This window comes from Dipteris shenzhenensis, chromosome 15 (genome assembly GCF_047967505.1).
Source record: "Dipteris shenzhenensis isolate YYH24624 ecotype China chromosome 15, Dip_SZ_1.0, whole genome shotgun sequence".
NCBI lineage: Eukaryota > Viridiplantae > Streptophyta > Polypodiopsida > Gleicheniales > Dipteridaceae > Dipteris > Dipteris shenzhenensis.
The window spans coordinates 15,243,597-15,270,337 of record NC_141610.1 but is presented as its reverse complement, the minus strand read 5'-3'; the positions used below and the strand labels follow the sequence as shown (position 1 = coordinate 15,270,337).

At 43.6% G+C, this 26,741-nt stretch overlaps 1 protein-coding gene across 3 annotated transcripts in view; it reads left to right on the top strand.

Moving 5' to 3' along the window:
* LOC147893427 (dual specificity protein kinase YAK1 homolog) overlaps positions 1 to 26,741 on the top strand; it is a 46,384-nt gene that overhangs the window by 10,596 nt on the left and 9,047 nt on the right. For all 3 annotated transcript variants that reach the window (XM_087386499.1, XM_087386498.1, XM_087386500.1), the window contains exons 5-12: positions 7,181 to 7,250; positions 16,439 to 16,521; positions 16,618 to 16,696; positions 16,813 to 16,853; positions 17,466 to 17,588; positions 26,119 to 26,257; positions 26,369 to 26,477; positions 26,596 to 26,678. In XM_087386499.1, coding sequence (XP_087242625.1) covers positions 7,181 to 7,250; positions 16,439 to 16,521; positions 16,618 to 16,696; positions 16,813 to 16,853; positions 17,466 to 17,588; positions 26,119 to 26,257; positions 26,369 to 26,477; positions 26,596 to 26,678 — 727 coding nt within the window. The remainder of the gene's footprint in view (positions 1 to 7,180; positions 7,251 to 16,438; positions 16,522 to 16,617; positions 16,697 to 16,812; positions 16,854 to 17,465; positions 17,589 to 26,118; positions 26,258 to 26,368; positions 26,478 to 26,595; positions 26,679 to 26,741) is intronic.

Here is a 26,741-nt window from a genome sequence, read left to right as displayed (position 1 = left end):
CGTTCTGAAACGTTTCATTGAACTATGACGACAATTGAAGAACTGCACCCCGGTTCCGAAACGAATCCCTCACGCACCTAGGGTATCCAAATTGGCCACCGTTGATCAGATTGAAAGGCCTCCGCCACCGTACCGGCTTGCATGGGAAGAGCTTCTAAGCTGTTATGATTTTGGAGAGCCTGAGAAGTGGGCAAATAGGAGATGCCCATAATTTTCTTAGCATGAGCCAATTACAAGGGGATATAGATGAACTAGTGCGGCACATTCCTTCTTTTATTCTTTTGGAGAGTGTACTAAGAACCAGCCCATACTGTAGGCACATTTTTTTGCTCCGTTGAAGATGGAAGAACTCTCTTACCAAGAGGACAAATAGAGGCTGCTCACATTTCACTCAGCATCGGCCACGAACAAGGTGATACATATAGGTATACTAATCAGCAAGAAATAGGGGCTGTTGTCAGGGCGATGAAAGAGAAATGCAAAGCTCAGCATGGTAAATGGATAGTGGGAACACTTCTCCTTCCATGCTACAATTTTCTCCTTTGGCAATGGGGCTGCACTCTTACCTTCTGCACAGTTCCCTTCCCTTTTCTTTTCTCCATTTGCAACTAGGCTGCCAGACCACATCATTTGCAGGGCTGTCGTCTCTTCTTGTGGCCACCTCCTCACATGTGAGCCCTCATATGTTCGGACATGTGGGAGGTTGACACACAGGGTAGAGAGGAGAGGGGATGGACTGGGGCTGCCATGTGAGCAGCAATTGGCTGCCACAGGGGCAACACATGGATCTCCTTGTTGCACAGATTTTAGGGCAGGCAGTCACATGGGCCACCCACCCTGGTCAGCATTTAGGGCTGACATTGGGTCCACAGTTAGGGCTTTGTCCATATGGGCCTGGAGTTGACCCAACTATGAGCCCATATAGAGGGCCAAAGAGCTGGGGAAGGGACAGCAGAAGCAGCAGCAGTAGTTTATGGAGGGCTGGAGCCATTTATAGGCCTTGCACCAGGTTGGCCAGACTTGTTTGGTCCACCAACAGGAGCAGTAGACAGTGGGCCTTGCCATGTGGTAAGGTTACATTGGCTGGTTGGTTGCAGACCCAATTCGGGTCAAGAGAAGGGCAGTTGGCCCCGTTTGCTGGTCGGCTTTTCCTCGGTTCAGTCGGCCAGATTTGGGGGGACTTTCTCCATAGGGGTTCCATGATGCCAGTATGCCTAATTGATGGTGAAGAGCAGAGGGAGTGATTAGCATAAGCCTTCTAGGGTGCTCACTGTTGGTGCAGATACATATCAAGGTGGAACAGTCGGTGGTGGGGTGCCATTTGGTGGGGCACTGAAGGAGGAGCAGATTGGCTCATCCTTGTAGCTACTGGAGCCCAAGTTAAGGCACATGGCACAAGAGGAAGAGGGCACAAGAGGCAGCAGTAGCTTATGGAGGGCTGGAGCCATTTATAGGCCTTGCACCAGGTTGGCCAGACTTGTTTGGTCCGCCAACAGACCTAATTGATGGTGAAGAGCAGAGGGAGTACTAGTGATTAGCATAAGCCTTCTAGGGTGCTCACTGTTGGTGCGGATACATATCAAGGTGGAACAGTCGTTGGTGGGGGTGCCATTTGGTGGAGCACTGAAGGAGGAGCAGATTGGCTCATCCTTGTAGCTACTAGAGCCCAAGTTAAGGCACGTGGCACAAGAGGAAGAGTCGACATGGGTTGGTGTAACTCGCAAGGCCATTTTTGTGGTACCTTACCGATATGCTGCAGATGGTGGTACAACTTTTGGCAGGTTTTGTACTTGAATGTCTACATCGATACACCTATTCTTTTGGCTGTACATCTGAATTTTCTCTTTTAGATTGGAAGTGTTTTTCTTTACATGCATGCACATGGAGTAAGTTTGTTGTCTCGTGACGATGTGTGATCTTGGGGAAATCTTCCGCTGCTGTGGGGAGTTTGTTGTAGCAAGTGAGCTCAGGATATTTAGACCTTGCATGATAGTGTATGCACAGTCTTGTATCCTCCAACAAGCCCAAGAGTCCATGGTTTAGTAAAACTGCCAAACTAAGGTCAACCATTCCTAATCCACGGCAGCCCAAGGTCTTTTCAAGATCAACTTAAGGTCATTTTTCCGTCTTTTTCAAAGCACATATCTTCATCATTTGGTATGCAAATCAGACTTTCCCATATGATTTGACATCATTTTCATTACCATTTCAAGGGTCTTAATCAATGAGTCTGTTTCGGACATGTATTTTGACAAAAATCATCATATCTTGACCTATATTCGTTGGAATTGGATGGAATCTTCATCAGCAACTTCATTCAATGAAAGGCAACGTTTTCATTGAGACTAAGAAGATTTTTGAGCAATATTTTGCAAGTTACCCAAAGGGGACGTCGTCATAAGTACTTGGCATCATTGACCAACAACAACATGAGTTAATGAAAATTTGACATCAAGGCCTTTTAGACCATGGGATGTTCACAACAAAGGATCTTCAACCTAGTTCAACATCAGCTTAAGTAAATTTATGGTGAAGGAACATAAGCTCACATCAGTTTTAGCATTTTGTGTAGGTTTATCAACAACAAATTTGACAATACAATATATTTTGATAATCAAAATGGCAATTCAATTTGGTCAAATTTTCATTTCAACACAGTGGCAAATTCAAATATGGAAAAGCAACATTCGCAAAAATACTAACATTCGATAATTCAAGGGCAAGCGAAGTAAAGAGAGTGACATTCCACTCAACAAGTAATACATGTATCAATAAAAGGTTGTGTTATAGGAACATTCTATTAAGTATTTCATCAAGGAGTAGCTTAAAACATTTGATGAAGACGTGCTATTAGTAAGCACACACATTTTTGACAAGTTAAGGAGATCCAAAACTCTTCTAAACATTATCAAGCATACATCATGGAAGAGAGATCATCATTAGGGCGACAAACCATTCATCAAGGAAAGTCGTACATCAACAACTAACAATCATTCATCAAAAGGTGATAGATAAGCATCAGCAATTGCAAGACAATAAGCTAGCTAGCAAAACTCCATGCAAATCCTATAGTAAGGCAGGTTTTTTTGACAAATATGAACGACATATTTGCCATACACCAATACTAGGTGAATTTTTAAATCAAACAATGTAAGAAAAAAAATGTGGAGACGAGCCTTCAATCGTTTACATAAAATTTTTTTTACGAATGGTAAGCTTCTACTAGAGAGTACCATAAGTATTAGTTTGGGTAGACCTCTTGTATGGAGCACCATTATCAGTCAAGGTAAGCACCCATAAGTATCAATTTGGGTAAGCCTTTAATAGGAAGCACCTCCAACAGAAGAACAAATAAGCTTCCGTAATAAGCGTCATCATTATAAGCCTTCAACAAGAAGCACCATCAGAACATGTAAGTCCCTTGCAATTGCGAAACATGGATAGATGAGATTTTAGTACAAACGCCAAGAACACATGAAATGCCATTGCCAATAGCAAATGAAGAAATTTCAACACCAAATTTGCAACAAGAAGAAATTATAGGTTCCACTTAAGGATGAATATCTGATGAAGTATTGGAAGGACATTTAGAAGAAACAATAGGCTTCCATTCACGTTCATGAGATTCGGGCTCAAAGAGAAATTTGAGCAGAAGTAAACCAATTTAGAGGCAATATCACCCATATTACACTAGATAGTGATATGCAATCAAAACTTGGCATAGAGAACAATAATTTTGAAATCCAAGATTGATTCCAAATTGATTCAGAGATCCCTTGCAACATTTATTTTGACAAAGTTACACTTTGCTTATCATTGCAATCAATGCGGTTTTGAGAATGGATTAGAAAAGACCATCTAAAGTTAAGTTATTGGCACCAACAACGTTGCAATTGTTCTTGAACAACGGAAATCATTAGTGAAACTTAGAGAATTTGAGAACATACACAAGCTAAATAAGGATAGAAAAATATCCAGTAAGCTGAGGTTTGGAATTGAGGAGCTTGCAAGGCCAAATCCATAGGCACATTGTGTTTGAGGGGATTGATGGGAGAACCAAGTGATGGGACTTGGAGTAACCATCAATTTGAAGTCAATCAACTCCAAGTTGATGGAATTGCTTATTCATTGCATATAAGATAATGGAGAGGAGAGAAGCACGCAAAGGCATCCCCCTTTTTGCTTAGTCACCTAAGCATGTCAATGGCTCTTTGATTTAGCAAAGGAAGAGAAGCTGAATTCCCTCCTTTCAATCTTGCAGTGGTTGAAGCTTAAGATGGAACGATACCTTCAAGTGAGATGAACAACAATGGGAGGAGTGGCATCATCATGCATAACAGACCAAACGTATCGTGTCTTTTGGCTTAAGACCCATGCCCTTGTTAGATACCGTCATGGCCTAGAACCCTAGATGCCTATCTTGAATCTTGGGTTAGAAAATTTTGGATTAAAAGGGGTTGCAATGTGACCAAATTCAAGTTGGCGACTATGTTCCTTTTTTTGCTTGAAAAAGCAGAGATGGCAACTAAGGTCCTCAGCAAGGGTCTACGATTGGAAATCAGCCAGCCACTTTATCTTGAAAGTTGGTATCCTGATTGCTCTCTAGGCATGCCTAGGTCCACCATTGCTCCAGTTTAGGTGGAGCTACTGGATCTCCCTTGGTCCATACGTAATCATGCAGCTCCTCTGTGCCAAGGAATAGTATAACGTAGAGCAGGAACAATTTATTAATGCTAGAGGGAATCTCCAGGATTGTATTCAGCTTGACCTTGCACAGGACTTTTCTAATACCCTCTTAATCTTGTGTAGAAATGGATATATTTAAAGGAACAACCTTCAGTCTACAAATATTTATAATACTCTCCCAATCTTGTCTAGAAATGGATATAATTTAAAGGAACAACCTTCAGTCTACAAATATTTAGCAAATTTGTGCTTTTCTTTGTGGAATTGGTTTAAGCATTTCCAAACACTCAAGAAGAACAGTTGAAGAGAACAAAGATCTTATTACTAGCCAGTTGTCTCTGGTTATGCTTAAAACTGCATTTGGGGCTCTACAAAATGTAAGCAGGACAAAGATGAGGAATTTAAAGATGCAGATGAGCACAAAGATAATTCAGAAGGTGGTGATGATAAGCTGGTTGATGATGGCTGGAGCAAACGGTTGAGCAGGATATTGACCCAGTGGATGCCATGGTACAGTCAAGAAGAGGACGGTGTTGAAGAGGAAATGCTTGATGGATCCTAGTCAAGGCTATTAAGGCCCAAAAAAGATATTTCTGATGTGGATAATAAAGCAAGGGCATGTTGCTAATTAAAAGAGTGGGAACTTGTAACAGGCAAGGGAGCTAACTCACTCACTCTAAGCTGTTAGCTAACAGTAGATGCAGAAGCGTGTACTGAACGGCAAGATAACACATAATACATGTGTTTACATCTGTGAGTGTGAGAAGGAATGCGGGATTGGGTTGCAACTGCCCCCCCTTCTATAGAGAGCACTTGCTGTTTATTGTTGTTTTGCCAATAGGTTGTGATACAATCGTTGCCCTTTTGTCTGAGAGTACTTGATCAGGCAGTCCATGCATGTTCCAACTCACCAGGGTCCAACACATAGGCAGAAGCAAGGAATCAGGATGGCTAACAAGGCCTTCCTGTGCGTCTTGCATAAGAATCGTGGATTTTCGTGATTTTCGTGGAGGCTTGCATGGGGAATTATTCATGTCTGTGCGACGACGCACCAATGGCATGACAGCTCATCAATGCCCACTGCATCAAGAAGGAGATCTCCACTCCCAATCGGCTGGCACAATGATTCAATGGCCAATGTGTGACCTGTCTAAGCTACCCTCAGCTCCCAAAAGGATCTTGGCTATTGCAAGACCCAAGCCTTGTCTCTCCTGCAAGAAGGTAAGTAGAAAGTGGCTGTGTGCCCGTGGGTGATCGCGGCTCCTACACTTCTGTGCCAGTGACAACTCCATCATACAAAACATCTGATCCCTCATCATCAAGTCCAAGAGAAGGGGGGTCTACTACTACTCCCTTGTATGGTGACAATGTTGAAGCTCAAAAGGACGGGTAGGTCTTCCAATTGCCTCGATGGAACCCGGTTTCTGAGGCTGCAGAATCAAGACTCATATTTTTAAGGCAATGGGCTAGTCATTTGGAACATCAAGATAGTTCTAGGGCCCCAACCGCCTGAACTTCCGTGGGAGAGGCTGCCTTGGATGAGGCTTTGACACTGGAGGCCGAGAGAACGGGGAAGACTCTAGTGCTAACCAACAAAGGAGTCAAGCCTGGGCATGCGAGCTTTATGGCGAGTGGTAGTTAGATCTTAGGTTCTAGGTTAGGCGAAATATGACGTAATGTCATCGGCAGGTGGTTAGAGATTTGTATGAGACCACATGAGGTGGCATACTCCCACATGCATCCACCACAAATGGAGGAGATGGGTGTCACATGGTGCCATTCTATTGGTTTGGCTCTACCACTTGTCACTCAGACATGCACTCACTATCTGACTCACTTGAGGGCACTTAATCAGATGGTAGTATTGCATCTATGCATGTGTATTGATTGGACACACCCTGTTAGTGCCATATGGGTGACTTGACCCTGACTTTTCTGAGAGGTCGAAGGGTAGCTTTGCCCTCATACATTCTCACGTCCTCAGCTTGTGCTATGTATGGATTTGTTGTGTGTTGTTGCAGTTAATTGCTACATTTCAATTGTGTGCATCTTGTAGCCAGTGATTGGCATTCCATTTTGCAGCAATTCAGACTCAATGTGTGCATTGTGATTTCTACCTGTGCTATATTGTGTGGAGGGCACTTCAGTCTGAAAGGCTTCCATCTCTGTTTTCTTTCAACAATAGCTAGAGGATCTGTTCACCACTGATGCAAAAGATATGTGAACAGGTGCACTTGTGGGTGCCTCTCCTCGAAATTTTTTGGGTTTGCTGGACTCTGATTCTGTGATTTAGTCTGTGAATGTAGAATAAAGTCAAATGATTTTATTATGGTATGAGTGAGATTCTCTTGATGTGGGTATATTGAATGATCAGCTATAGCTGCTTTACAGTGCTAAGGGTTATCTTATTCTAAAACGAACCTGTATGATATCTTATCTACAGAGAAGCTTATGTTATCAATGATAATTCCCTCTTTATGCTTGTGTATACCAGATATGAGCTGCTCAGCTTCCAAAAATACAAGGGAATTTCCTTGAATATTACACGACTGTTCACTAAACAGGCACGCTCTCCTTATATTTTGAATCCTTGTAACTTTTGGCTCAATGCGGTAAACGATATCTACGACTTTATGTATCCCTCCTTTGCTGATATCATTTCACACCAAACATATTTAGATTCTAGAAAAGTTAGGAAAATAGTTAAAGGACATAATTTCAATTGCACCTTGGTCCTTACAAAAATTGGTGAATTATTCCTTTGTACAACATGTTCTATACAGACATGAGGCTTCCATTTGTCCATCACTGCATGAATTGCATGGCTACCCTTTCATAAAAAGAGCAAGTATGGATCCCCTGGATATCCTATGTATTTGTTTTATTACCCATGGATTGTGTTTGGTCTCTCATGTGGGTAACGATACTAGTGAACCAATCCTTTTTTATGGAAGGAGGGAGACTCGAGAGATGAACTGAACAATCTTTGAGCTGCTGCCGCACCCTCATTCAACAGGCAGCGGGCAGGTTCAGCCTTCGATGCTTCATACTTGTAAAGTTATTTTGTGCATTCATTCTCATGTTCTGGCAATCTGTGGCTCTCGCTTCTGGTAGCTTCTTGCTTTCAAGCATCAGCTCTGTTCATTTTCTCTGCTAATGTTCTCTCTTCCATCGCATGGTTGCTCCTTATATCATCGTTCAGCTCCACAATCAGCTTTTGTAAGGAGCGAAAAGGGGAGATATGGTGTGACCCATGAGCTGAAACATTGATAGAGCACAGTGGTAGAGTGGTGTAGGAGCAGCAAACAAAAGATTTTGATAAGGTTTTGGTATGTAAGCAAGCAAAAGAGGTACACTAGATCAGACAAGACAACCGGACATCAACAATTTACTTTTCCTCATTTGTCTGCCTGCCTTTGCTTGCCATAATGTAGCAAAATCTACCCCTGGCGATACCTGCTTTGTTGTCCCCAGGCCTTGATGCTGCTCTGGGGCTGCTCAGCTCTCCAATTGCATTGTTGTTGCCGCTGCTTTAGGTCACATTGGTACTAGGATTCTAGTCTATGCAACCCATTATATGCACACAAAACCGTCCCTTGTAGGAAGGTTACAGTGATCAACGAAAGTAGGTAGATGGTCATTGTCAACCGACATGTGTACTAGTGAATTGTGAAGTGGTAAATGCAAATTCTGTCTGTGAAAAGGATGCAAACTATAGCGGGTTTGGCAGTAAGGCGGTCTCTGCAGATGGCAATCAAAAGGTACCTGGACAAGTATTAAGGATAGTGAGCTATAGCAATTCAAAGAACATGCAAGGACATGGAGAGATTCACAGCATGATGCACTAAGAAATTACGAGAAAGCATTGCAACTAGCTCCCTGCTCGACCCCTTCTTCCGTTTTGACTCCCTGCCTTGCCGCAATTTGCCTTCATGTGCTCTCCTTCCCTAGCTCATTGCCTTGCTGTCCACCTTCCTCCTGAACCTCAGGCATGTACCCCTATTGCTGCTATCCCTGCCCATTTGGGTTGTTTGGGGTAGCCCTTATAGAGCTTGCCACATTTGCCTCAGTTTGCCATCTCTGTCCCCCACTTCCTGTCTTGCACATTGCTTTTCTCCTCCCTTCCCATTTCAGGTATCCAAGTCCCTAGTTGCTGTGCATGTCCAAGAGGGCTGCTTTGGGGGTTGGCACAGTCACATGGCAGCCCCAGCTCCCCACGCATAACTATAATTGGGGCTGGGTCTTCAAGCAGCCTAAAAAGCTGCTCAACTGCCTCGTGGCCCCTTAAAGAGGGCTCCTCAGAGAGCTTCAAGCCCACAAGGGCTTGGACAGTTCAAAGGCAGGCCAAACAGGCACCTGCCTTCCCAACTCACCTCTAGACCTCCATCATTCCTCCTCTTTCACGCTGCCTCACATTCACTTCGTTGCTCACTTGCTTCCCCTTTCTTAGGGTGTCTCTCTCTCCTCTCTTAGTCCTACCTCCTTCTCTTTCTTCCTTTCTACTTCCTCACACTTTTCCTCTAGCTCTTCCTGCCACTTTCAGCCCTTTCCCATTTTTTTGCCCTTTAGGAGCAAGGCTTCGAGCCTAGTGTTTAAACGAAAGAGGTTTTGAAGGTGACCTTAGGCTTTGGCCAAAGGCGCGCAATCCTGTGCCTCCATTACTTTGAGAATATCCTTTTCCTAGATGACAAATACAAGATCGAGCACACAATTTAGGTGCTTCAAGATAGGCTAGTGTGCATATAGCCCATAGATTTTGAGAGAGAGTTGTTCTTTGACACCATTTTCTCAAAGGTTTCAGTTCCTAATCCAATCACAACTCCTCAAGTGGCCTTAGATGTGGAAAGTCTTAAACACACCCCCCTGGCCACCTCCACCCACCCATTTGGCTCTAGACTTGAGTGGAGGGGAAGAGAAAGAGCAGGTATGCGACAAAGAACCATTCTTTTTAAGAGTATTAGGATGGGATGATTATCCTTAGGATGGGATGATTAATCATTATCCTGAGGATGGGAGGATTGCCATCAAACAGATGTGGGCCCCCTCCCACCAGCTGCAGATCGAGGTAGGGAGAGCCATAGGCATGCCTAGGGAGCAGAGGATATGCATGCTATGCACATTGGTAGAGGTAGACCCCCCAAATCAGAACCTCTGGGATCTGCATCTCCTGGAGTCTCCTAAGATCACATCCTTCATAGACCCCAGTATCTTGAGGACAGAGGAGTCTCACATGCCCTGAGGATTGCCATTGGACAGATGCGAGTCTCCTTCCATCAGCTGAGGATTGAGGCAGGGAGAGCTACAGGCATACCCAGAGAGCAGCGGACTTGTATGTTATGCACGATGGGTCAGGTCGAGATCGAGGAGCACTTTCTTTGTATATGTCCCGCCTACTGTGAGATCCGAGGGCGCTACCATTGCCTTTTTCAGGAGGGACATGGGTTTGGCCCACTCTCACGACTGATTCACTTCCAGGATCAGGTTTGTATTGGGCTCTACCTAATGGAGATGCAAAGACACAGAGAGACACTACTGCGACGCGGATCAGAGAGCAGTAGGAACGTCACAGGACACTGAGGTGGATCAAGCGCAGAGGCAGGTCACCAACTTCTATGCATTTGAGTCAGCTCCAGGGCACTCAGGAGTAGAGGAGAAGGAGCTAGCTGACATGAGAGATAGATGGGTTAGTAGAGGGAGTCGACACGACACCACTATTGGACGAGGGTCACGGGGATGTCACATATGACAGAAGACTAGAGCACACACGATTGAGGTTAGACCTATCGCAGCTCTTCTAAGAGGCTATCGACAGAGACATGGCATTACACTTGACGTAGCCCATCGGATCCAGAGATCGAGGAGACCACGCCCCCCACCACAGCGTTAGATAGCTCGGCAGATGTAGATACGTGAGCTCTTTGTGTCACACTAGAGAGCTATCACGGAGCCTGGATACATGGAGCCAGATCATGTTCTTGGAGTTCTCTACAGAGATCACTTCTTACATATCACAGCGGAGGGTTTCATTAACCCACTAGGATACACGCAGATTCACCTACCCCTTCGCTAAGGATCTCTTTTGGGTAGTTCCGGGTCTCTTCACACAAACTTCGCATCGAGAGCGGCAGAGCAGAGCGACTACCCAGGGAGAGGCACATATTCAGACTGCGTTTCCACTGCCTCTTCAGGGATAGTTATGGGATTTTGGCCTGTTTCCTCTCCTACCCTGACCAGCGGTGTTTGGCAGGTTTCATTCATGAGGCACTCAGACACCGTGAGAGGACACTTTGAGCACGGAGACAGGAGCAGACTTCTTCCTCGGCTGATCCCTCTCAGAGCTCTATCACGGAGTTCTTTCAGCTAGATCACATGGACCCCCACGAGACGAGGCCTCGACATGACTGTGACCCAGAGCCTGTGACCCGACAGCTCAGACAAAGGGTCGACACATAGATCACACTTGGGGACATCCCCTCCTTCTTTAGAGTCGGAGCCCGACCGACGGGGGTCACAGTAGCCTTGGTCAGATGCAAAGCTACAATCGGAGATGTACTAGGACCAAACCTCTGATGGCCGACAGCTCTATGGCCAACTTCATGCTCCACTGCCTCATCCATCCTGATATCTTGCTGCTACTGATGATGATGATGATATTGATGACGATGCTGAGACTGATATATAGTCGACCATCGACATGACTATGTTGTACTTAGGACTTAGTACCGCCATTCTGCATTTTTGCATTTTGCATTGGTATGGTGGTATGGACGCTCGTTTAGTAGCTCCACTACCACAGCTTGTTGTATCAGGATTTTCACAATCTCATAGACCCATCGGTCTTCCGAAGACTTTAATAAACTCTCTCTCTCTCTCTCTCTCTCTCTCTCTCTCTCTCTCGCCTAGTCTGCTCACCCCCCGCCTAGCCTAGCATTAGTCTAGGCCCTATCCTGTCACCTAGCCCAGCTTCTAGATGCCGCTTGTGTCGCCTTGCTCTAGAGACTCTCTATAGTCTATACTAAGGCCTTCTGTTGACCATTCCATGTGGTTTTTGATCATGCCATGCATGATGTATTTCCACTCTGAGCTAGCTCTTGTGGGCTTTGTCCATAATAGAAGTTTTCTCTTGAATTTTTTTTTGTTATATTTGACTTTTGAAATTTCTCTGAAGTTATATTGATATGATTTTGCTCCACTGGAATGCCTTCCAATATCATCGCTCTTTGATTGGTTCTTGTTTTCACTCCTAGCTGCACTCTAGCTCCTTTGTGCTTCCGTTTGTTGCGTCCGTGAGAGTGGCACCAGTGCTCTTCCCGCCATTGTTCCCTTTTGAATTTGGATATATAGAGTGGCACATATGCCATTCTCTCTTGACAAGGGGCTCTTTTTGCTGGAGTACATGGCTGATTTCTTTCACCATCTTCTGTTCTTCTTTCTAGCAAATCCCTAGCCCATTTGCATTCTTTTGATTCAGCAAATCCTTTGTCTCTTACCACCTCTGCTTCTACTTTTTCCACCACCACCCCCCTCCTAGCCTAGCATTGGTCTAGGCCCTATCTTGTCACCTAGCCCAGCTTCTAGATGCCGCCTGCGTCGCCTTGCTCTAGAGACTCTATACTAAGGCCTTCTGTTGACCATTCCATATGGTTTTTGGGTCATGCCATGCATGATGTATTTCCGCTCTAAGTTGTCCATAATAGAAGTTTTCTCTTGAAATTTTTTTTGTTATATTTGATTTTTGAAATTTCTCCCAAGTTATATTGATATGATTTTGCTCCACTGGAATGCCTTCCAATATCATTGCTCTTTGATTGGTTCTTGTTTTCACTCCTAGCTGCACTCTAGCTCCTTTGTGCTTCCGTTTGTTGCATAAGGACTTGGCTGTTTCCTTATCTTGACAAGGGGCTTTTTTTGCTGGAGTACATGGCCTTTCACCATCTTCTTTTCTTCTTTCTGGCAAATCCCTAGCTCATTTGGATTCTTTTGATTCAGCTGGTCCTTTGTCTCTTACCACCTCTGCTTCTACTTTTTCCACCACCACTCCCGTAGGTGGTATGCGATCATCTTGGTCACATTCTCTTTGTAGCATGTCTAGCAAATTCTTCCATAGTTGACATTCGCTCTCGTGCGGTGACCTTCCTTTCTGTAAAAGAAACATGCCGTATTTTTGTTCTTTGGTTTGTCTTCTTGATAAGGCTTTGGTAGACCTCTGCGGTCCTTTGGCCGTTCTAAGATATGGTATAGTTGTCAGTTACCAATAACTGGAGGAGAATCGCTTAGGTACTGAGAGAAGCCACGTGTGACCGCGAAAAGTTGAACATTGACAAGGAGATGAAGGGGGGACATATTATGCAAAGTGAGAATGAAGGAGTGAGCAAGAGAAAAAGGCTAGATCTACGAGCTCACCTAAGTGAACATTCTACTAGGGACTTGTGAGTAGTGGTCTTTGTGGTATGTGGGACGTGGACTTTGTAGCAGACTTTGAGTGGACTTTGTAAGGTGCTGGTGAAAGACTCTATCATATGACCACCAAGCCAAGTTATGGTTTTTCTATGCTTCCCTTTATAAGTTGCATTAAGTGAATGTGATCTTGTGACTTATGAGTTCTTATTTTTATCATTCCACATTGTTGCACCACAATTGCATGCAAGTGGGAAAATGCAAGTAGGAAGATGCATTAAGTGGAGAGAGCTCTGGACATCAGTAGCCTTTGGTCTCTAGCATTGGTTTCAAAAGAGTACGATCTCCCACCTCAAACAGTCTACCTACATCCAATCTTGCTCAAACTAGGACCTAATAGCAGACATCTCTACCCACCAAAAAGTTTTGCCTCAGCTTTGAAACAAGGGATCCTCCTTTTTCCTTGTCTATCTGCTCTGGTAGCCACCAAGTGGGATCCTGGAGTGTAGATTGCACTTGCCTTCTTCTCGAATATATTGGCCAAATCATATGTTTCCCTTTGCATTGCATTAAGAGAGGTTGCTTGCATTTTATCTGTTGTTGAAACCCCTGAACAAAGGGCCTCAACAAGAGATGAAGCCAAGCAAAGGGTGCTAGCGAAGCAATGCACTACAATGAAGCACCAGGTCCAAGCGAAGTGACCTGTTCACTCATGTCAACATAGTATGGACCGAATCCAAATATGACCATTGAGCTCGAAGAACACCCCGAACCGAATGGCGGGGGCCAAGGGTGATACCCACCATGCCTTGTCAAAGGGAGTTGTATAAACTAAAGCAGATGAGAGAGAAAGGTCCTCGGATTGCATTATTATTAGTGGGTGCGTGAAACTTGACTAGCGAGCCAAATGTATTGCCTTTGTCCAAAATATTCTCGGTAATACAAAGAGCATTTCCTCTCTCATTCCATTTGTCTTGAGCAAATTGTCTTTCTTTTCCTCTTTACTTGCATTCATCCATTTTTTGCAACCACCCATTATTACGCATGTTTCATCAAGCGGCTGCTTCATTTGGCAATCAGGCCGACACTAGCCCAGAATGAAGATAATATTTTTGGCGATCCTATTGGGGAATATAATGGCCTATGCCATGTGAGCCAATGAAGTAAGATGGGAACAAGCAGTGCGAAACAACTCGCAATGAATGTCAAGACCAAAGGATGAAAGAACTCTATGACAAAAATATTAAAAGAGGAGAGCAAGATTGAATGCTCAAGTTAGTAGGCTCTGGATGTTGAACAAAGCGGAGACTCGAACCCAAGAGGAAATTGCGAAAATTGAGCAATTTGGGACCACAAATGACATCGAAGACCAAAGAGAGGAAGGAGTGGAAGAAGACCAAAAGAGTCGAGACTTTGCCTCTCCCGGAGAATCAAGAGAATTGTAGCAAGAACTGAGAAGTAGATCCCCACTGAACTTAGGAAGGCAAGGAAGAAGTCCAAGCTCAGCAACGCAATCAACAAGGATGGATTTGTTCAAAAACCAAATGAATGCAGGCAATGAGAGGACCAAAGATAAGGATCGAAATCCAAAATATAGAGGGTGAGAATCCTTGTTCGCATTTACAAAGTTTTTGTGAATAGCGACAATATTGCAATGCAATATGGAGGAAGAGCCCCTGTTGTACTTCCCCATCACGTTCGGAGATAAGGCCATAGAGTGGTTTAATCTATATTCGGAGGATCATTTCACAACATGGATCGAATTGAAGGAAGCCTTCTTGGAAAAGTTTCAACATGAGTTCAAAAGGAAAGACGTGATACTGAAGCACAACTGCATCAAACAAAATTCGATGAATCAGTGTACGACTTTGCAGCCCAAATGAGGGTGCTAACCAATCAACTGAACAACGCTCAAGACAAAACGGCGTTTTTTTTGTGGTTATTTAGCAATCTCACCACTAGCTCAATGCTATGTAACATGGAGACCACGAATCCAACAAGAACGTACAACGAATTGCTTCACAAGGGGATTGCAACCGTGAAGAAGGTCATCAACGAATCCAAAAGAAAGAAGAAAGCTGTCTTCCGTGATGCGACAGGGACGTGTTAGAGGAGGAGAGCATAGAGGCGGTGGTGTATACGCAGAGAAGGAGCGGGCAAAGGGCAAGGCTGGGGAGGGCAATAGTGGAACCGCAGCACATACGAGAAGAGGAGGGGAGAGGCCGATGAGGTTTGTGCTAGTGGACAATGAAGATGAAGAAGAAGAAGAAGAAGAAGAAAAAGACGATTTGGTTGTCAAAAAAGACACGTTTCAACAAAAGAAGAAGTGTGATGCCACAATTGCAAAGTGGATGGCCATAACGTGCATGAGTGTTGGTCACTGAAGTATTGTAACATATGCAATCATTTGGGCCATACAATTGAAGAATGCTGGTTCAACAAACATTTGCTCTCGTTTGTTGCAACGTCTGAGTTCCTTGGCTATGCTAGAGGGACCTTGCCATCTTTGGGTGAGGTCCAGCTTCTCCATCGGCTCACCTCATGGTGTTATTACTCCTCCATGAGCATCTCAGAGGTGGCTTTGAGGTGCTCTCCTTTTTTGAGACTACCATTGGATTTGGTGAGCTCGTTTGTGATTTCATGGGCTCTGAAGTCTTGGATGGGTTTAGTGGCCCTTGATGTCCTGGATTCTTCAACTTCCTAGTCTTAAATGGGCTTAGTATCTCTGATGTCCTTGATGTCCCTATCTCCATGGTTGACTTCTTGATCGTTGGAGTCAGCATGACGTTGCATTTGTGTTCAGGTTGAGTTCTAAGAGTGGACACCTGTCTTCCAAACAATGTTTCTGTTACATGATGGTTTCGAGATGTCAAAGGCAATCAATGTTAGAGGCCACAAGTATGACTGACATGAGGGTATGAGGGTCACGAAGATATCAAGATCACTAAGTCATATCGACTTGTGGGGGATCAGATAACCACAAAGATGGAGTCTACTCTACCATGCATCTATGTTCTAGAGTGATACCTCCCACAGGGAAGGGCCAAGTTTAAAAGTGATATGTGTGTATTTAATTGCATATTTCTTTTTGCCAGTAGATCTTAGATGTGTCTGATCATTCTATTTTGGTGTGTTGCAAGTGTGGCCAGTGCTGGTAAATTTGATATTGTGGCTTTAGGTGCTGGGCATGTTAACAGTTTATGTTATTTCACTTAATTTGTTTCCAGATTTGGAGTGCTCCATTTATGCCAGTGGGATTGTAACCTTTTTCTGCTTTTTTTCCCTTTTAATAAATTATTTGTGTAATTGAACAGCAATGCTCAAATTCATTGGATTGGGATGGCCTACATTGCAGATTTTAGCAGCCCTGGCAGTCCTTCGTGAGGCTTCTGTGATACATTGTGACCTTAAACCAGAGAACATTCTTCTTACAACGAGGTGCATGCGAAGTCATCGTTTTATGGCACTTCTTTTTTAGAAACATTTGAACGTTTCTATTAACTAATATGGGAATTTCAAACCTGGCTATTGCAGTCCTGTGTCAGGTGAACTCAAGCTTATTGATTTTGGTTCATCTTGTTTGGAGAATTTCACAAGGCCTTCTTATATCCAGGTACACAAGATCTGATATGGCATGCATGTGTCATATACAGATTTGGAAGTCTTGATGAAGGCCACATGTAGCAGGCAGTTTTTGATGGTTATGTCTTTGATGATTGCATGGCACAGAGTCGCTATTACCGTGCTCCAGAAGTTGTCCTTGGCCATGAGTATCCAATTTAATACTGGATAGCAATACATTTTCAATTATTATATTTTCAACTCAGGCTCCTTACAAGTGCAGATAAGAGGAATAATATCTGCACAGCTGACTGCCTTGCTGAAAGAGGCATTGATGGTACAAACCTGTTTGTAAGATTTAGGGAGTTGAAAAAAGAGATATGGGTGTTTTGGATCAGAGAAATGATGCAGCTATTTTTGGTACTGACTCAATACAATACAACCTTTGCCTCACTATCAGATGACGCTCAGAATTTGCCTGATAGCAGGCTGCTATGTGACTCCTTTGACCCATCAGAGTCTCACTGCCTTACTTTTTCTTGATGTGGCGCAATGAAGAATGAAATTTCAATGCCTTTGTTAGTAACCTTAGTCTGGCTAATTTGTATTGATTATTACTGTGGATCATCTTAGAAAATCCTAAGATTTCATTTTTCGTACTTTTCCTTCCTCTTTTCTCTGGGGGAAATCTTTAATGAGATGCCCTGCATGTGTTATTTTTCTACTTTGCATACTGATGGATCTATAACTCTTTTTGTAATTTACTCTCATCCATGTAAGCCAAATCTTTTAAAAGGTCTAAAAGACTTGACAACAATTAGATATACAGCCGCAGTCGACATGTGGTCCGTGGGATGCATTGCGGCAGAGCTCTTTTTGGGAAAACCATTGTTTCCTGAGCAATCTCAGTATGAGCTCCTGCAACGAATGATCCAAATACTTGGGTGAGCATTTTCTTGACAGGCACGTAACTTTTACGTTATGCCCATCTGGGTACTAACTCAGATGGTAAGGTGTGCTCCTGCTTTGAGCACCTGCACTGTTCCAATTGGTACTGTAAGCTTGGTATGCAAGCTTTCATCATGGCATACTTAAATTGCTAGAATCTCAAAATAATGTCCTTGCAGGATAATTTATTTTCATGAAAGGGGGACGTAGAATTTTGCTTACTGTTACAGATATTTAATTGTTTGAAGATTGTTGCATGGCTCATCAAATGTGTGTGAGGCTTTACTGGCTCAATTTTACCTTCTATTCTAAGCATTGATGGAGGCAGTAATGGTTGAGAAATAATTAGTCTCTACGCTTATCCCCTTTTTCAACTTCCACATCCTCCTCTTTTGACTTCTAAACCTAGTGATTTTGTGGGCAGCTTGTTTCCATTTGTTCCATGCACAATCTGTTGTATGTAGCAATTATTTCTGTTGATTAAAAGTTCTCTCCAGTTTTCTCGCTGTTTGAGGTGAGGGATTGCTCTTTCTGGAAGTATTACCGATGGCTAAAGGCCACTGGTGTGAGGAGTCTCACCTAGAGTCAACAGAAACCACATTTCGGGCATCTGAAATGTTTAGAAATATTTCTGCCTGAAATGTTTCTATGAAATGGCGAAACAGGCCGATTTTTTGTCAAAATCCATCGTATGGCCTATTTTTCGCTGTTGTTTGTCGCTCCCTGCTTGGGCCTTGCTGCCTAGTTGCTGCAGCCCTCTTCCTCTCCTTCGCTTGCCTCTCCATCCCTCGTCCCTTTCCATCCCTCTTGCAAGCTGCAGCCTGGGATGGCTCCATATTTCTTCTCTGCGTTGCTTCAGCTTGCCTCTTCATCTCTCATCCATTTCCATCCCTCATCCCTTTGCTTGCCTCTCCATTCCTTGCACGGCGAATCTCATCAGGCTGCAGCCTCGTCTGGCTGTTTTGGACTGTGGACAGCCAGCCAGTCATCATCTTTCTCTTCTCTCTAATTCTCTTCCCCTTTCAAGTTCAGCCCATTCTTATCTCCCAAGTCCCAACACCCACCATGTCCACGAGAGGCGGAAGCACCAAGAGTGACATGTGGCAGCACACCATCTTCATCGAGAAGTTTGGCATTTTTGGCACAAGAATGTATTGCGTGGAGACATCAAATGGATCAATTTGAGATCACTTTTTGTGGGAGGGACGCCGTGATATGAGGATCTGCCATGCGATTCCAGAGGGTTATTCATGTCTTAGAGATGGGACCTTGGAGAGATATTCCTCTAGAGTTTTGGTCCCCCCTCCATCTTGAAGTTACTGAGGAGTCTACAGGCCAAATTGTTACTAGAAAAGCAAAATGAGGGCATTGAGGGTACATCATCGAACACTGGAGACGTTGGGGGCTCGGACGTGGTTCATGGGAGCCAAAAGCATACCATACTTTTGTCGTACATACATGAGACTTCATCTACCGATACCTTTGCCAGCCCCCAACTTTCTCCAATGTGTCCACTATCCATATTTTGGGGCTTTATGCTGTGATGGTAGATCCTCCACAGCCTTTGCCAACGGGTATGTGGTAATGAGTCCCACTTCTCTACACGCTGCTTGGGCACCATGCTTGAAGCAAGAGGCACAGGATGCAGAGTAACAGTTTTTCTTTTCTTGGAATCGCTCTTTTAATGTGTCAAGGAGTCCTACATATGAGAATTTCATAATGCACTTGTTGTTGTAGCTAAAGTAAGACCTCTTTACCTATTGGGTCAGAGACTCTCCGCACCACATGCTTCTAGAGACAGATGGGGTTGATCAAGAAAGATTTGGAAGGCTTCAAGGAGGCTTGGGCTTGGTATGGATGCACTGTAGTCTCCGATAGATGGAGTGACATGAAGAGGAGGCATATGATCAATATTCTCGTGAATTGTTCTGTTGGAACCAGCTTCCTTAGAGTGGTTGATGCATCACATGCTGGCCTCCATATCATAGGAGATTGTATTTGGAACAATATTGAGGCAGCCATAAAAGAGATGGGGGAACACAGCGTGGTACAAGTCATCGATAACATCTCGAATCATAAAAGATGGGAACACTGCTTGAGCTCCGAAGATTGTGTGGACCCATTGTACCTCATATTCTCTTGATATTCTGATGGAGGACATTGGAAATCTACCATGGTTGTCTCATGTGGTTATCAGGCAATGCAAATAGTCACTTTCATTAGCGCAAACCACTTGTATTGCTCTCTTCTAATTTCCAATTTCTAATTTCTTAGATATCATTTTGTAATGCAAAATTGCAGTTTGAGTTTCAATTTTGCCTCACTTCACACGAAGGATGATATCTTCAGGATTTGGAGGAAGAAGTGGAATTGGTTCCATAGGCTAATCCACGCTTGTGGAAGACACGAAATAGACTGATTGTGTGTTGTCAGTGGTTGGACAAGTTACTTGGAGAACCTTTGCTCACAAGTGGAGATAGATCAGCAATGAACATTGAATCTTGACCCTTCACATTTAAATTTTAATATTAGTAATTTAGTATTTGTTATTTACACATGCACCACGATCCATCATCCACGACTTGGCTCTAATTTTGTTATGACTTGTGAGTCATGACTTAAAATTTTTGCAATTGTCAACAGCCTTAAGGAGGTCATCGTTGACTTTCGGAATGAATGGGTCATTTCTCCTGAGCTATTGCTAAGGAAAGAGACAACAGGCTATTTGCTCTTACTTGGTGGGAGAAATTTGGGATTCTCAAACCCACCTTGCAGAAGTTAGTTATTCGAATCCTCTCACAAGCCTACACGTAAGGCCTAGTCGAGAGGATACGGAGCATTTGTGCGGACATACATACCAAGAAAAGGAACAAGTAAGCAGCTTGCAAGTCTTGAGTCTATAATTTTAGAAGTTATTATTATGAAATTTGAAGTGTATTATTATTAACTTTGAAGTCTCTGACATTGCAGTTTCAGCAACTAACTTTCTAAACTTTCTTGTGTATATCAATGCCGACATGCGCCTTCTTGAGAAGTAAAAAGATTCAGATTACTCCGGTAGCATTGAGTGGAAGCAAATGCAAGTGAAGCTTGACGGGTTGAAGCTGAAGCCTCTCGACATGCCCATCATTCAATGCTCTCATGAGAATGATCATATCTACAACTTTCCTAGGAGGATGTGCTCCGGCTTCTGATGCCAAACACCATCGATGGCTCGAGTTTGTTGCCATGAGGTAAGAGTAGTTCGAGCTTGTACATGGTATAGAGTCAGACATTCTAGTTCAATAGTCGATTCATAGTTATCGATGTCGATAATGAGGAACTTGTGGCACACGAGGAGTTGTCAGAGCTTCATCATCACAACATTGAGGCAAGGTTGATCTTGAGGAGGTGGAGGAGCAGCCCACAGAGCAAGAGAAGCTCATAGAGCAAGTTGGAGAGCATGCGGTGTAGATTGGGGAGGCAGTTCATGCCCCTAGGACAATCACTACAGATGTCGAAGTTGACTCAGGCAAGGAGTTAGAGTGGATGTGAGCAACAAATTGGTTTGAGGATCATTCATCTACCTCCTTTTCGCTGATTAGGATGTGCTAGGATCTTTCTGAGAGGGCCAATTTTGCTACCGAACAGACAATGATGTTGTCCATGGATCTCAATATCACATGGAAGTACAGATACATTTCTCACGTGGCATTCTCTCTGCTCGTTCTGTCTCAACCTATAGCCTGTGTGAAGATACCCGCATTAGGACCTGGTGGGCACAAACAGAGCTTCTTGTGAAGCTCAATTTCTATCGGGACCACTGCCTGCACATTTCCAAGGAGTTTTTCATTATCCCACCAGGGTACACCCAAATCCACCTACCACACTCACTCGGGATTGCCATCGGACAGTTCCATGTGTCATCGCACCGACTCCATATCGAAAGTGGGCAAGCAGATGGGATCCCCAGAGAGAGTCGTAGCACAGTATGTGAGCGGCACAAGGTGAGCACTTCATCTTTTGTTGCCCAGTCTACTATGAGATTCGTGGACGATACCACTGCCTTTTCGGAGACAGATTTGATGGCCTCTCTAGACTCATCTCATACCTAGCTCAGAGATGCCTAGCTGCCTTCATCCACGAGGTGGTCTAACGTAGAGAGCATCTCATCAGATCACGGCGGAGATAGGAGCAGGGGGCCTTGTCTGGTCCATCCCAGAAGATGATCACAGAGTGCTTCCAGTCAGAGCATGTTGCCTCCCCGGCCCCAGATAGTAGGAGAGGCAGAGACCCCGAGGTCGAGATGCGGCACACTCAATAGAGGACACACGCACAGATCACACTCACCGACATTTCTTTTATTTTTAGACCTGGGGTACGGCCGACCAAGGTTACTGTGGCGCTCACCAAGCGTTGGGTAGTTGCCAAGAGGACACGACGGACTACTCATCCAGATAACAGACAATGATCTATCACAGGCTTTTTGCCTACACTGCCTAGTCCGTCATCGGGTGTATCTTGACGTTTTTATGCACTATATCACTGCATCTTACATGGGGATGATGATGCCAGGGATGTATATGACTATGGTGACATGTATGATGATATATATCATTGACTATGTCTACACAGTTTTCTCTAGCATGGGTTAGGATGCTCGCTTAGTAGCTCCACCCTTTTGCTCATTGTATCAGTTTTTCTATCAGTCTCATCGACCCATTGGTCTTTAACAGACTTTAATAAACTTTCTTTCTTTTCTCATGGATTGGAATTTGGATCTAAAGAGATCTAGTAGCTAGCTAGGAACATAATGGAAATGTGGAAAGCATAATGAAAAGCAAAATGGAAAGGAAAATGAAAGAACAAGTGCTAGGCAATGATAACCAAAATACTCACATGTAGATAGCTTGATGTTGACTGATATCCAAAAGACTCAAGACAAGTACAACACTATATAGTGTGACACTAGAATCTAGAAAGCCATAGTGTGTATGGGATAACTTCCAATATGACATGTGGCATGTCTAGGACTCACTAAACTATAAAACATCCCCTAGACACCTAGTACACTCATTTTTGACTCACTTTGGCTTCATATTCCAACACCCCCCCATGAAGGCAAGGTGAGAGACTATTGGAATGGAACCAAGAACAGAACATGACAATGACTATCATCAGAACTGTGCATGCCGGTCTAGAACTAGACATGGTTCCCACACAATCTCAGAGCAAGTGAGCATGGCTGAGAGGCTAGTGAGCATAACATAGAAATCTCATCTAGCATGGCTCAGAGGCTCATCATGCATGGATGCATGGCCAACTTAGAGGTCTAGGAGACCAATGCACCAACATCCTGGAACTCTCAAGCCAGGCCTAATAAACAAATAAACCTATCAAAGCCAATACGTATGGCTCCCATAGTACATCCCCCCTTGGCTTCATAATAGGACATGTTAGGAAGCCACACACTAAAAAAATAGGAAAACCAATACATCTTTTTAGGAGGACTATCCAAGGCAGAGGACCTTTAGACTCAATGAAAACCAAACACTCAATACATATCATTTTAGGGAGACTACCTAGGGCAGAGGACCCCAAAATACATCAAGCGTGTAGTAATAAATAAAAATATCTCTTTGTGAAAGAGATGTCCTCCAAGTAGCTAATGCACATGTGTGCACATCCTTGCGAGTCGATGACAATGTCAATGAAGCGATAGGCAGGAATGCCCCAAAATATGTGTCGGTGAAGTCCATGGGTAGCTACATGGAGCAATTACATGATGACTCTCAAAATGCAGGAAGGAGAGTCACCAATGTCGAAGTAGAAGCCTCAGGCACCACGACCAATCGGAAAGTCAATCAATGGGAAGTACCTCAAGCACCGATCGAATAAGCAATGTTGAAGAAGTCACTTGTTGATGTAGAGTGGTCTACATCAAGCTCGATGTAATACACTAATCAGAGAGATCACTGTAGTGGAGTGTGTCGAAGTAGTATCAGAGAACTCACATTTAGCTCGGGAAGTCTTCACCAGAGTTTGGAGTAGTCACGTGAAGTAGTCACTGCAATGTAATGTCAAGAGCTCACATCAAGTGATGGGCAGAGAAGATAGAGGCAGCATGGACAGCAGCTCCAAGAGAATGACGGGCAGAATGCGGGCACGAACTTGCGGGCAGCAGCTCCAAGAGAATGTTGGGCAGAAGGAGAAAATGGCAAGCTGGAGCAGAGGTCAACGATGAAGAGGATGGACAGCTCCACGTTGAGCTGGTTGCATCATGCTTGGGTTGTCAAATCATTGAGCTCCAGAACAAAATTCGCGTGCAGAAATAAATTTCGTCACTTCTTGCAAGGGCTGTAACTTTTCACAGAAAACTCGGATTGCAATGATGTAAAAACGAAATTTGTAGTACTCAAGGTCCTCTACAACTTTGCTGAAGACACAAAGCCATGATTTTGCTTCTAGCTCCGGACAGAAGCATCACATTGTCCGCAGGTCACAGAAAGATGTAGCTGAAGGAAGGAGAAGAGAGGTGGCAGATCATGGCGTGGAGAAGAGAGCTCAAGGAAGGAGAGAAGAGGGCAGCCTTCCAAGGAGGAGGAGTTAGAGTAGCTTCATTGGCCTTCCTCACCTCAACCTCTCGGAAGGGAAAGGGAAAGAGAGAGCAAGGCTAGGAACATGGCTCTGATACCATATGAAGAGATCTAGTAGCTCGCTAGGAACAGAATGGAAATGTGGAGAGCATAATGAAAAGCAAAATGGAAAGGAAAATGAAAGAACAAGTGCTAGGCAATGATAACCAAAATACTCACATGTAGATAGCTTGATGTTGACTGATATCCAAAAGACTCAAGACAAGTACAACACTATATAGTGTGACACTAGACTCTAGAAAGCCATAGTGTATATGGGATAACTCCCAATATGACACGTGGCATGTCTAGGACTCACTAGACTATAAAACACCCCCTAGACACCTAGTACACTCATTTTTTACTCACTTTGGCTTCATATTCCAACAAGATCGAGGCATTCCAAGTTATTCTCCTTTTTCATTTGCAGATCTTACTACCAAGAAAGTTTATCATCTTCTACTTCCATAGCCATGGATTCACAAGCGTGGGCTTTCTATTTGGCATCTACAAACCTCTTTCTCGGTGGAAGCTTTGTCTTGTCTGTATTTGGAATAATATGCTCCCTCTCAGATAGAGGCTTTTCTTATGGCGTTGTTTGGTGGGTGCACTACCAATGGGTTCTTTCTTGGCTGCCAGGCATATAACTTCCTCGGCTTGCCCATTTTCTCACATCTCAGGGAGACAGTTCCGCATTTGCTTTGGACTTGCCCTATTGGCGGTGATTTTATTCCTAGATCTGGGACTTATCTTCGTGCTCGATTTCCTAGCATCTCTTTTCGCGGGCAGTTTTGGTTATTTGGGAAATATGACTCTACACCAAACTATATTCAGTTCTTCAGTTGGTGTCATTATGGGGCATTGTGGTCTTTATATCATGCCCATAACTCTCGGATGTATGGACACTCCTCTGTGGATATTTATCATTTCTTCCGTACCTCCCTACATCGCTCCCTTCAAGACACGCATTTCATGGGATACCTTCTTGCGGCCCAGCTAGAAGTGTTCTTTCACTGTTTTTAGTTTTGTTGTACTAGTTCTTCTTCACTGGAGTAGCTATGATGGTCTTGTTTCACCTCCTTCTAGTTTATGAGTAGTAGATATCTCAGTTTGGGACAGCTATGAATGTACATTCTTCTTAATGAAAGGTTCTTTTAATCCCAAAAAAAAAAGGTGTGTACATTCATAGCTGTCCCAAAGTGAGACAGCTACTAATAAACTAGTAAAAGATGAAAAGAAAACACATGATAGCTGCTCCAATGAAGAACAACTAGTACAGCAAAACTAAAAACAATGAAAGAACACTTCTAGCTGGGCCGCAGGAAGATCTCCCATGTAATACGTGTCTTGAAGGGAGCGATGCAGGGAGCAATGGAAGAAATTATAAATATCCAATGTGTATCTACACACAAAACACGTGCGCGCGTGCACACACACACACACACTCACATATGTACAGGCATATGTGTCTGTGTGTGTTTTTTCATGGTGAGTTTTACACATAAGAAATGACGTATGGCATAAACCAAAGTTTCTGTGCCTTGAACATTGTAGTGTAGAGCGTTATCTAGTAAAATGCAATCCAAATTTCTTGTTGTGGATCTTTGTCATATGTATTCAGGGCTGTATATGAGGGTCCTTGTTATGGGTCTGTATTTGGTGCTCCATCTATGAAAATTCTGGTACTTTGACAAAACAATAGTGAAAGACTATCAATCTAAGTGTTGCAGTGTAGCTTCATCATCTATAATAAGCTACACGAGTAGGACCATGATGTACATACGACCCTTATAGTTAAATTGATCGATGTGTCTTCAAGGGAAATGCTCAGCTGGGAAAACTAAACATTGGTTAAGGCCGAATGGCATTGCAGAATTTGAGATAAAGATGAAATCTGTGCATTTTCCTGCAGCGGTCAGCCACCTGACTATATTTTACGGAAAGCAAAGAATACAAGCAAGTATTTCAAGCTTACAGGAGCACCTACACGATGTTATGATTGTACAGAAAGGGGACATCCCTCTGCTTATCGCTTTGTCATGCACGTAAAGGTTAGACCCTGATAGATTAAAAGGTTGCAGAGAGAGAGGGAGAGAGAGAGAGTTTCATACAATTCTTGTTCAGCTCTCTGAGCAACTTAGTAACTGAATATGTTGTTGCAGAAAGAAAAAAATAATCAATCTGAAAGGAAGCATGATTCTATTGGGAATTTAAAGGAGAAAATATTGTGTCATCGTACACAGGGGATGAGCCATGATGAAAGACAAAGAGGTTGGCATCTATCTGTACTTTATGCCATAATGAAAGACAAAGAGGTTGGCACACTTTAATCAGGAAATCGTTTCAACCTTAAAGGTGGGACACATAAGCCTTTATTTGGATCTTGCAGAGAGCAATCAACGTTCTGCTTTTGTTGATTTTCTGGAAAGTTTACTTAGATTTGATCCTTCAAGGCGACTGACTCCCCAACAGGTATTTTGTGCACGCACTTGCTGATGGATGTCACAGTATAAACATATGACATGTCCCATGACA